Below are 13,258 nucleotides of genomic sequence, written 5' to 3' on the forward strand. Positions count from 1 at the left end.
TGAGTTTCTTCAGGACTCTTAAAGGGTTTTGGGATGTGTAGCTTCCCTAGAAATGGCTCTATCCACCACTGATAAAGATCCCTCAAGTGCACAAGATCTCCCCTGCACCCCAGTTCTATTTAACTAATAATAATCAGGTTAGCTTTTTACAGAGAAATATTTACTTCAAAGACATAAAACAATATTCAAACAACTTAGCTATGTTCCTATAGAACACAGTTGCAATTCCAAATTCCAAACCCACTAGGCTTGAGTCCCAGGTTTCCCAGGGCTTTCCTGCCAGATGAACTAGATGAAGGACACTGACTAGAAGCTTCGCTCCAATGTCACCATGGCTTGAATTACATTCCAGTGAAGATCACCCCTGGCACCTAAAACTGAGGACAAACAACACTAAATAGAAACAAACAAGTTCAGGCCTATTTCTTAGACCTGGGTAAAAGAGAAGGGGAACAGGGGAAGGAAGTCTTTCCCCTCTCGCTGGTTCAGATCATAGAGATCTTGTGGTGGGTGAACTGGGATCTTCACCCTCTGGATACAGCAGGAAGGAGGATAGAAAAAAATGCTAGCCAGAAAGAGTAGCAGAAATGTGGCTTCATCTTCCAAGTTTTAAAAATTCAGACTCTTCTTGTTATGTGACCAATCAAAGTAGGATAATCCCACCCATGTGGTAGAGGATGAAAAATATCTCCATCTAAAGAGATCTGGACATGTTCCTGGACAAATCCCTTCAGGGCAACTCCATGTTAGGGGATCTGAGCATACTCCAAAGGCAAGCTCTTACTAAAGGTGTACACCTTTAGTAAGTTTGTTTTAGTACGTTTGGTTTTTTTTGTTTGTTTTTTGCGGGGCAATGAGGGTTAAGTGACTTGCCCAGGGTCACACAGCTAGTAAGTGTCAAGTGTCTGAGGCCGGATTTGAACTCAGGTACTCCTGAATCCAGGGTCGGTGCTTTATCCACTGCGCCACCTAGCCGCCCCTGTACGTTTGTTTTTTAATGGATTTTTATGTCAGGAAGAAGCTTTTGATCATTAAAAGTAGTACATAATTTCTCAAATGAAATCCATTCCATTCTTTTACTTCTATTCAGTTCTAGGCCCATTCAGAGTTGCCACTTCCCCCTGTCCCCAACCCTTTCCACTTCTGGCACAGGGAACAAAAGCAACTTTAGGGGATTTTGATTAAGGGTCCTATTTGTTTCCCCTCATGTCAGAGATTCAGTCTGAATGAACCACTACATCCTTTCCCCTCTACCTCCTTTCTAAGCATGGAGGTTTAATCCTCAAATTCCTCTCTGGGGTTAGAAAAAGAGAGCTGCATCCATGTTCTACCTGGATCTGGATCTGTGATCCTAGTCCATCAATGTTCCACAGTTCTTGCCCTGGCTACTTGCCTATAGGTCAAATTTATGACCTTATGCGAAAAAGATATCCCACTGTAGTTTCTCCTTAGACTTCCTCATCACTCCTTCATCCGGTGGTCTTCTTAAGAGCTGTGTTGAAGTAATTGAGGGTCAACTGGCTTTACTACTTTGTCCCACTTCACCATGTTTACTAGTATCCTCAGATACTTAGATTTTTTAAGGTATGTACAGAAGATGGAATTAAGGGCTGGTAACAGCATGAATTTGAGTGTTACATCATTTTAAACAAATAGTGAAAAAATGAAGAAAAGAAAAGAAACATACTGTTAGTCCCAGAGGCTAGCAAAGAAAACCAGGAATAAAATATAATTTTAAAAGCTATATGGTGGGAAAATAGGCAGATCTATGAAGACTTAGGATTGCTGTTTGTTAGGCATGTTAGGAAAGATGGTAACTGACAATCAAGAGCATTATTCAACTCTTATTGTGTTTCTGTTTTCTCAAGAAGAATTAATGTCCCTTGACCTTGAAAAAAGTGGTTAACAGAGAGTTGATAGCAAAGGCAAGTCAGAATGTAAAGCTTCCTCCTTTAGAATACTTCCCCTCCCCTCCTACCCCCACAAACTAAAATCACATTGGCAGACTTGGGCACCAAAAAGGCAACTGCTACCTCAGTTTCTAGGGTTACTCTGAAGGGCTATACTCCTAATATTGTAGCTCAGAAGTCCCCCCAAGCTTGTTTCCCATTCACAGACAATAAATTCATCACCTGTTAACCAACGCATTTTTTCATTTGACATAGTAAAAGCAGTAGTTACAAAAGATTCCTCCCTCCTTGCCCCCAATCTTTTGGACCTAATTTTCCACAAATATACTCAGTCCATAGGGAGACAGAGGGCACAAACTTAAATAGCAGTAAGGCAAATGTGTAAGGAGAAGATGTAGCCAACTGTAAAACCTTGATATCCTTTCTTTTTCTACAAAGTCCTCACGGAGTCCACTGCAAAGTGTAAAATGAATCATGAGTGTGCCACTCTCTTGCTAGGTCAGACTGTCTCCCTAGAAAAGACATGGATGAAGGACTCACAGTGCATTGCATCTCTTCTGAGTAGGTGGCTGAGATGAACTTGTTACTCACAGGGCATGACATCTCTGCCTTATGGGTTAATTTGTTGGACTCCACAGGTTTATTCTTTGATGACAGCTATAGTTTCCACCACTTTATACTTGACTTAAGCTTATATTTGAATGGTGTGCAACTGGGCTTTTTTAACTGTAGTATTCCAGAGCTTTGAGAAAAAGCAGAATCCCTTTGCCCAAGATTGGCAGAAGCCTCTTTGATTCCGCTCTTTCAGGGCTTTGGCTCTGAAGTTTAGTACATTCCAGGTGGGAGGTGAAAGACTGCCCTATCGAATATTCTTCCTGATTCAGAGCTTAGTTAGGTGAGGGACCTCACTTGAACTTGTGGATATCACCCAGTATACCTCCTAAATCTTTTCTGTTGCCTATGCAGGAGAGTGACTAAAGAATAAGTACTGAAGTAGTCATTGTTGCTCATGAATTATTTTTTCATATACAGTGGAGCTATTCAAGTTTTATAATCTTTAAGAGCTATAGTATGATTAGATTATACCTAAAATGCTCTCACTCTTACATCTCATTCCCTCTGGTCTTATCCTTTATGACTTTCAATTTTGCTAAAAATCTAAAAGGGATAGATCCTTAAAATCAGAAGAGAATTCAGGAATCCAAGTAACCTAAAGCAGAGGAACTATATCCTCAGGTACTGAAAGAAGTAACATTTGTGTTTCACAAAGCCAATATCAGTAATCTGTGAAAGATTATATAGAATGAGGCAAGTGCAAATGTTATCTTGATTTTCAAAAGAGGGAAGAAAATCTGCTAAATATAAGTCAGTGAATTTGTATTTATTTCCTGAGGAAATAATGGATTATTAAAGAAGATATAAAAGAAGAGAGGATTACAAAGAGCCAGTATGGTTTCAAGAAGGTCATGAAAAATTAACTTTATTTCCTTTTTTTAAAAAAGTAGGGTTACAGGGGCAGCTAAGAGACGCAGTGGATAAAGCATGGACCCTGGATTCAGGAGGACCTGCGTTCAAATCTGGCCTCAGACACTTGGCACTTACTAGCTGTGTGACCCTGGGCAAGTCATGTAACCCCTGTTGCCCCACCCAGAAAAAAAAAAGTACGGTTACTAAACTAATAGATCAGGAAATGTTACACATATAGTTTAATTGTGCTTTAACAAAGCATTTGATAAAATATCCCATGTTACTCTTGTGTACAAAATAGAGACCTGAGCTTTCTGAAATGGGTGAAAGACTATGCTAAAAGGATAGTCATTAATGGTTTCATGTCCAATAGTTTAGCAGGTTAAGCTGGGCACCTAGTCTCAGAAGTTTCCTAATGATTTCCATTTGGTCAATGTAGCTTAACACATATATGTGTGTACATGTGTGTATACACATATATAGATACATGCATATACATATACATATATACATACATGTGTATGTGTGTATGTATATGTGGTATATTTGGGTTTTGGTATATGTGGTATCTATAAATATATAGTGTACACATAATATATTACATATGTACACATGCATATAAATATATTTTATATATCATGCATGTTACACATATGCATGTATGTATATAGTAGATAGAAACATAGTTTTATATACATGCACATGTGTGTTTATATGTAAGTAATATACAATAAATATAAACATCTTTATATACAGTGTGTATTATATACCTGTGTATGTATTGCATGGATGTATACACACCTATATATATAAACATTTTCTATATCATGCATACTGTATGCATATGCTCATATGTGTACATATACATAGATATACAATATTTTATATATAATATATTACATAAACATGCGTATACATATATTTTATATAATAATACACACATGCATATATGTGCATATACATATATAGTAGATATAAACATATTTTATATAGTATGTATTCCATGTATACATATACACATAAGTATGTATGTATATGTGACCACATCAGTCATATAGATCACTAGGAAACTTGTGTGCGTGTGTGTGTCTTGGATAAAGGCACAGATGGCATATTTATCAAGTCTGCAGATAATCCAAAAACAAGAGTTACCACTAGCACAAAAGGTGATTGGGTTATAATTGACAAAGATCCTGAAGAGTTAGAGCACTGGACTGAATTTAATAAAATGATCATCAATAGGCATAAATAGAAAATTTTATACTTTGGTTCAATAAACCAAATTCATAAATACAGTTTGTCTTTAAAAGATCTAAGGGATTTCATGAACTGAAAGTTCAATGTGAGCCAACAATGTGACACAGCAGTCAAGAAAAATATGTCAATTGGAGCCTTCAGTAAGAGAGACAAAGCTTCCAGTGATCTGCCCTGGTTGGACCCCATGTGAAACACTGTGTTCTGTTCTGGATGACACAGTATAAAGAGGTTAAAAAGATACAGATCATAGAAGAAGGCAACTAGGATAGTTAAGGGCTTCAAGTCCTTGTCATATGAGAAATGGTTGATGGAACTAGGTATGTTAGCTTATTAGAAGAAAACTTCATATCTGTGTTCAAATATTTGTAGGGCTGTCAGGTAGATTAAATTTGTTCAGTCTGGCTCCAGAACACAGAACCATAACAAAGGGATTTTTGTTGTTGTTGTTTAGTCATTCAACAGTGTAGACTCTTTGTGACCCTGTATGGAATTTTCTTGGCAAAGATACTAGAATGATTTGCCATTTCCTTCTCCAGTGGATTAAGGCAAACAGATGTAAAGTGACTTGCCCAGGGTCACAACACTAGTGAGCACCTGAGGTTGGATTTGAACCTAAGTCTTCCTGACTGCAGGCCCAGTACTCTAACCACTGAGCCATCATGCTGTCTCAAGATAAATGGGTAGATATTGCTATATTCCAAAGACATCCCCCAAAAGGGAAAAAGAGCAATTTGTACTATATATATATATATGGTGGTGGAATATTATTGTGCTATAAGAAATGACAAGCAGGATATTTTCAGAAAGGCCTGGAAATCCTTGTATGAATTGATGTATAGTGAAGTGAGCAGAATCAAGAGAACATTGTGCACAGAGACAGCAATATTGTTTGATGAAGAACTGTGAAAGACAACTATTCTCAGCAATACATTGATCCAATCCAATCCTAAAGGACTAATGATAAAGCATACTGTTCACCTCCAAAGAAAGAATTGATATTGACACTGAAGCATGTTATTTTTCACTTTCTTTCATTTTTTCTTTTATTTAAGTTTTCTTGTACAAAATTACTAATATGGTAATGTTTTACATGATTGCACATGTATAACCCATATCTGATTGTTTACTGCCTTAGGGAGGGGGAAGGGGAGGGAGTAATGGAGGGATAAAATTTGGAACTCAAAACTAAAAATAAAAATGTTTGTTATTTTTTCAAAAAGATAAATGGGTAAAAGCTGCAAAATCCCAATTTAAACTTAATGTCAGGAAAAAAGAATTACTTAAAAAAAAACCGCTGTCTGAAAACAGAATGGGCTACCTCAGTAGGCAGTGAGTTCTCCTCCACTGCAAGTCTTGAAGTATTCTTTGCATATAACTACTTTGCTATAGTGGGGGGTTTTTAATGTGTACAGCATTGAGCTATGTAGCCATTGATGTCCCTTCGAACTGTCAAATTCTGTGACATTACTTCTATGATTGTTTCCCTTACAGAATGCAATGACTCTAGGTAATAGTAATAATAAATTTTCTGTTTATATTGTGCTTGACATTTTGCAAGTGACTCAGACTTTTTGAAAATCTGTATCTTCTTTTTTTTTTTGCTTAGTATTTTATTTCCCATTAATTACATGTAAAAACATTAACATTTGCTTTAAAACTTTGAGTTCCACATTCTCTCCCTTCCTCCCTCCTCAGGTCCCTTATTGAGAAGGCAAGCAGTTCAGTATAGGTCATACATGTGTAGTCATGCAAAATATTTCCATATTAGTTGTGTTCTGAAAGAAAACATAGATGAAAAAACCCTGAAGAAAAATAAAGTTTAAAAAAGTACTCTTCAATCTGTATTCAGAAACTATCAGATCTTTCTTTGGGGATGGATAGCATTTTTCATCGTAAGTCCTTCAGAGTTCTCTTGCATTATTGTATTACTGAAAATAGCTAAGTCATTCAAAGCTGGTCATCTTATAATATTGCTGTTACTTTGTACACAGTACATTTCACTTTGTATCAACTCACATAAGTCTTTCCAGGTTTTACTGAGAGCATCCTGCTCATCATTTCTTATGGCACAATAGTATTCCATCGCAATCACATACCACCATTTGTTCAGCCATTGCCCAATTAATGGCCATCCTTTCAATTTCCAGTTCTTTGCCACCAGAAAAGAGCAGCTCTGAATATTTTTGTTCACATAGGTCCTTTCCTTTTTGTTTTTATCTCTTTTTGAACACAGACCTAATAGTGGTATTGCTGGGTCAACAAGTATGCTTGGTTTTATAGCCCTTTGGGCATAGTTCTAAATTGCTCTACAGACTGGTTGAATTAGTTCACAACTCCACCAATAGTGCATTAATGTCTCATTTTTCCCACATCCCCTCCAACATTTATCATTTTCCTTTTCTGTCCTATTAGTCAATCTAACAGGTATGAGGGAGTAGCCCAGAATTGTTTCAGTTTGCATTTCTCCAATCAATCACTAGTGAGTTAGAGCATTTGTAAAATACGATCTTCTACAGACAGCATATAATTGAAATTGGCCTACTGGGCTACTTCATACATTCTTCCCTACTATAGCTAGTTATGTCAGAAAGTGTGGAGTATGTCAGTTTCTGTGGAGTAGTAGAAAATCACTCATCTTAGAAAACTTGAACTCCAATTCATGTTATGATGCTACCCATGGTCTTAAAGAAGTCACTGAAACTCTCTGAGCCTCAATTTTACCTATGAAAATTAAAGATATACTAGTACAACCTTATATGTAGGGTGTAAAGCCTAAAATTCTAGCTGTGATGTTTAAAATATAATGTGTTGTCACCTTAAATTAGAAAAGCTTTTGCACCAGTCTTTGGGCATTAAGCATTTGTTAAAGTATATTAGGGGTTAGAAAAGAGAGAGCGAGAGAGGAAAAGAGCTTTCATCTAGCTATCTAAAAGAGAGTGTTCCTCCCACCAACAGCTGGTTCCTGAGCAAAAAGACCCAGATCCTTAGCTGCTTTTCCCAGAAGCCCCCTGTGAAACAGGAAGCAGGGCCATCTTCACACACACAGCTCCAAGGTAATTGGTTAGTAGCACTGATTGACACGAGCCATAGGCATTACACACAACTTCCGGTCGCCAATCCGACCTTCAAAACCCCAGAAAGGGGGTTCATCAGGCAGGTGTTGTTTCAATTCTCACAAGGGTTATTATGTGGAAAGTACTTTAATAACTCTGTATAGCATATAGGCTCTTGTGGCCACCATCTCAATTTCACATTTGCACTGGCAGGTCAGGTCCCCAAAATGAGGAACCCCCAGAGGCTTGAGGGGCTTTTTCTAATATAATTTCTCATAAGCCTCTGTCTGGCATAGCTCCTCTTTCCCCCCTCCCCAATTTATCTTATTACCCCGATGTCAACTGACCAGTTATGATTTCCTCAATATCATCTAACCAATATCATTTGAGCAGTTGCTGTCCCCTACTGAGGTTAATACTGCTTAACTTTTTCAAACTTCCAGATAGATGGTATCCAGCATGGAGTCAGGAAGACTCATCTTCCTGAGTTCAAATCTGACTTCAGACCCTTAGTATCTGTGTGAACCTGGGCAAGTCACTTAACTCTGTTGTCTCTTAGGTTCCTCATCTATAAAATGAGTGTTGACCTACTGTGATGGACTATATTCTTCTCACCAATGCAATGGTACAGAAGAGTTCCAGGGAACTCATGATAGAAGAGGATCTCCAAATCCAAGAAAAAAAAGAGAAAGAAAGAACTGTGGAGTATAGATGCTGATTGAACCATATTATTTCTTTTGTTTTGGGTGCTGTTGTTTTTTTTTATATTTTGAGGTTTTGCATCACTGCTCTGATTCTTTCTCTTGTAACAGGATTAATGCAGAAATAGGATTAATGTTATTATGTGTATATATATGTGTGTGTATATATATATCTATATGTATATGTATAGATATATATAGATATAACCTATATCAGATTACCTGCTGTCTAGGGGAGGGGGGAGGGAGGGGAGGGAGGGAGGGAGAAAAATGTATAAACAAAAGTTGAGAACTATCTTTACATGTAACGGAAAAAATAAAATATCTCAAAAAAAAAAATGAGCTGGAGAAGAAAATGACAAACCACTCCAGTACCTTTGCGAAGAAAACCCCAAAAGGGAGTCATGAATAGTCAGACATGACTGAAAAATGACTGATGACTAAAAACTTTTTCAAATAAATATTTCCTGAGAAGGTACAACAAAGACTGACGTACAAACATATTCCCCTGAAATGGGGAACATTCCTTTCTATTTACATACATACCTCAGTCCCTGAGAAGAGTTTACTTCTAGGCATGGATGAATCACTCTTTTGCTTGTAGGACATACTGTTTCAGCTACCAGGTAGATTTATTGCTTTCTAGTTCAAGCAGTTTGGACCTCACAGCTGTTTCCTCTTCAGGTCCAGCTTGTGAGACTACCAGCTGGCTGTTGTAACCTTCAATTACTGGACTTCTATTGGCTCTTCCAAACTTTTGAAGATTAAAATGTCATGGGTTTTTCATCCATCTCTGTTACCCATTGTTCTAAGATCAGGAAAGAAAAGAAACAAAAGAGACGTGGCTATCATGGCCACTTGGAGGCCTGGCTAGGGAAATAAAGTATCGGCAGAAGCCTCTCCTGCTGGCACTAACTTTGCCTCTCTCCTCACCTAGAGGTCAAGTAAAATGAAGTCAACAAGTATTATTAAATGCCTATAATCTTCTATAGTAAGCACTAAGCATAAAAAGAAAGGCACAAAAATAGTCCTTGCCCTTAAGAAGCTTATCATCTAACATTGAGGCAACAAGCAAACAACTATGTACAAACAGGATATATACAAGATAAATTGGAGATCATCTCAGAGGAAAGGTAGTAGTATTCAGAAGTACAAGGAAAGGCTTCTTGAAGAAGATGGAATTTATCTGAGACTTGAAGGAAGCCAGAAGTGAAGATGAGGAGGGCATAAATTCCAGGCATGAAGGACAACTGAAGAAAATACTCTTGAATATGGGGGCAGCTAGGTGGCACAGTGAATAAAGTAGCAGCCCTGGATTCAGGAGGACCTGAGATCAAATACAGCCTCAGATAGTTGATACTTATTAGCTGTGTGACCCTGGGCAAGTCACTTAACCCTCATTGCCCCACAGAAAAAAAAAGAAAAGAAAAGAAAAGAAAGAAAAGAAAATACTCTGAGTTAAGACAGGGAGAGTGTTGTTTGAGGAACAACAAGGAGGTCGATGAATCAGAATATACTGAGGGGAGTAATGCAAATGAATTTGAAATGATGTTTTAAGCAGGTTATGAAAAGTTTTAAAGATGAAACAGGATTTTATATTTGATCCTGTAGGTATAAGGGAGCCACTGAGGTTGATTGAATAGGGCAGTTACAAGATCAGACCTCTACTTCAGAAAGATCACTCTGATAAGGAGATGACTGCTATCATGGAGGATGGATTGGAGTAGGGAGAGACTTGAGGAAGGGACACACACCAATCAGAAGGCTATTGCATCAGTCCAGGTATGAGGTGATAAGGGCCATACTAAAGTGTTGGCAGTATAAGAGGAGAAAAGGGGCCACATACATGAGATATAATGAAGGTAGAATTGACAACACCCAATAGATTGGGTATAGGCAGTGAGAGAGATTGGCAAATCACCCCTTCTCAGATTCATTTCATCATCTATAAAATGGGTATAATTACAGCAACTACCTCATGGGACTGTGTGACCAAATGAGGTAATCTATACCATCAGTTATAATAGGCAGTATAGTATAGTAGAGAGCTGCCCTTGGGGTTAGGAAACGTGAGTTCAAATCCTACTTCTGATACCTATATTACTAATTTATTTTTTGTTTAGTCATTTTTCAGTCATGTCTGAGTCTTCATGACCCCATCTGGGATTTTCTTGGGAAAGATACTGGAGTGGGTTGCCATTTTCTTTTCCAGCTCATTTTACAGATGAAGAAACTGAGGCAAATAGGGTTAAGTGACTTGCCCAGGATCACATGGCTAAGAAGTGTCTGAGACCACATTTGAAAGGGGGAGGATGAGTCTTCCTGACTTAAAGCTCTCTATCCACTGTGCCACCTCCCTGTCCAGGTTTAACTTCTAGAGAATTCATTTAACTTCCTACAACTCTCTAAAACTATAATTTACTGAGATGTAAAACTACCTTGGTAGAAAGAGCTTCTGGAGTTAGCTTTACTAAATGGAATCACAGATCCAGCCCTTTCTTTGTATCCCCAGAGCTTAATAGGCACTTAATAAATGTCTACTATCTTCCTATTTATCTTTTACTGCTAAAGCTTTCTGAGAAGGAGGAAGGAAGCACTATGAATAGACATGCCTTAGGAAGACATTTTGGGCACATAAATTGGAGATACTACAAGGTCAAGGCTATGAATTTGGGGGGAGGTTGGCTGTGAGAGTAGAAGGAAGGAGATAGATTTGAGCTATGTTATGGGGTTAAAAAACAAAGACATGATTAGATTTGGGTGGGCATAAGTAGGGGAGCTAGAGCAGCTAGGTGTTACAGTAAATAGAGTCCAGGGTTTGGAGTCAGGAAGACATCTTCATGAGTTCAAACCCAGCTTCTGACACTTACTGGCTGTGTGACCCTGGACAAGTCACTTAACCCTATTTGCCTCAGAAAACCCTATTTGCCAAGAAACCTCCAGACTTGACTGAAAAACGACTAAACAAGAAGTAGGGAAAAGGGAACGATTGAGTCTAACCCTGTACTTACAAACGATATGCCAAAGAAAACAGACACATTTATAAGATGGGAAGATGGGGGGCGGGAGGAAAGAATATGAGTTCTGTTTTCAACATTTTGATTTTGAGATACTTGGAGATATTCAGGAAATGTCCAAGAGGAAGTTGATCATACTGGATTTCCAGAGAGAATTGGGATTCAACAGGTTAGGATTTAGCAATAAAGAGCAAGGAGAAAGGAATGGGTTAAGGTTCTGGTAGTAGAAGAACTTGAGAGTTTACAAGTCTTCATTTTCCACCTTTGGTTGTCACAGTAAGGACAGCTACAAGCAAACCAGTACAATCCTAAATTCCGGTTACGCTTCCTCATTCTTTCATATTGTTCACTTCTTTTCCCGTATCCCAACCTCAGCAAACTATTAATGACACCTAAAGGAAAAGCAAAGTGGACCAGAGTTAACCGGTCATAGCAAAGCCGTCCAGTTTAGGTCATTTAACCCTCGTGGCTTCCTCTCCTCCTTTCCAGCACCTCCACTGACCTCGCCGAGTTCCTCCTTCCCCTATGCCGGCACCAACAAGCATTAGGGTGTGTGTGCTGTGGTAGGTGGGGGAGGGGGTGGAGAGGAATGAGGATGGTGGTGGTCTTTGAGCTATAGCCGCAGATTTGGGGTTGCGATGGGAGGGGAGGGAATGAGGGGTGGTGGCTGTGGCACCACCTCCCTTGTACTAAATCCATTTCTCCTCCCCCAGCTCTTGGCGTATTAGCGGGCGGAGCAGTTTCTGAGCCCTTTGCCCGTTGGAGCAGCTATATATATAAGTCCGAGGGCTCGGAGCGCAAGAGACCTTTTGGAGAGAAAGTTGCGCCAGAGGTCAGAGAAAGACACAGAAACAGCTGAGGTCACAGCCACATTGGGTGAGCGTGCACCATGAGCAACAAATACGACGTGATCGTGGTGGGCGGAGGAATCTCAGGTCAGTCCCGCGGGGAGTTTTGCTCGTTCCGTTCTTCCACTCGCTCTTGACAGATGCTGAGGTTAAGTTGGAAGGAGGAGTGGGGAAATGGATCGGAGGAAGGGGAGAGGGCGAGGGGGTGAAGACTGAAGGTTTGCCCTAGGGATTTTTTGAAACCTGCAGCTCTCTGGCGAGCTGAGGTCCGGGTTAGAGGTACAAAGACTGAACAACAGCTGGAGGAGAATCCCGGAAGCTCCTTTATAATTCTTGAGACCCCCTCATCTTGTGATTTGATCTCGCTGCGTCTCACTCTTCCCTCCAACCCCTGGGAAAGACTAATTAGGCCATCCGGGTATTAAGGAGCAGTAGTGCAAACTCTTAAATGCAAAGTCTTCTGGCCAGAGCTTTTGCCAACTTCTTTGGAGCCCTCGGCCAGGGAGGGTGAAGAATGACGCAACTCTGACACCTTCCAAGTCCCAGCTTGAAACTGATGAATCAACCGGCATCTCACCCTGTGCCCCCCTTTCTTCCTTGCCACCAATTGGTGGCAGTTCCCTCTTGGATTGTGGATCCTGAGTTTTTATGGGAGAGGGAGGGCTGCAAACTGGATTGCCAGCTGTGTCAGTGACTGGAGGTTTGGTGCGGGGTAGCAGCCTAGAGGAGTTAGATGACAGGGTAAACTTTGCATTCCTGGTTTGCTCTGATTGTTTGTAGGTAAGATAGTTGGGGGATGCAGTGGAAGATGGAGGACAGAGACTAGGAAAATCAGAGTTCCGACACTAGGAGCAAATCTGCAAGTATGCTGAGATATTTTTTAAGTGAGAAGCAATGTGGTTTGGTAGAATGGTAGAGAGAGAGATTTAATACAGCTAACACTCAACTTGGAATCAAAAGACCTGGGTTTGAGTCCCTGTTCAACTTTCCCTAACTCAATTGAAA

At 39.5% G+C, this 13,258-nt stretch overlaps 1 protein-coding gene across 1 annotated transcript in view; it reads left to right on the plus strand.

The window, feature by feature from the left end:
- Window positions 1-11,859: 11,859 nt before the first annotated feature.
- Window positions 11,860-13,258, plus strand: part of MAOB (monoamine oxidase B) — a 115,766-nt gene continuing 114,367 nt past the window's right edge. The window contains exons 1-2 of the mRNA XM_043998233.1: window positions 11,860-11,954; window positions 12,119-12,340. Of these exons, the coding sequence (XP_043854168.1) occupies window positions 12,295-12,340 (46 nt within the window). The 5' untranslated portion in view covers window positions 11,860-11,954; window positions 12,119-12,294. The remainder of the gene's footprint in view (window positions 11,955-12,118; window positions 12,341-13,258) is intronic.

Source organism: Dromiciops gliroides, chromosome 3 (assembly GCF_019393635.1).
Source record: "Dromiciops gliroides isolate mDroGli1 chromosome 3, mDroGli1.pri, whole genome shotgun sequence".
Lineage (NCBI taxonomy): Eukaryota > Metazoa > Chordata > Mammalia > Microbiotheria > Microbiotheriidae > Dromiciops > Dromiciops gliroides.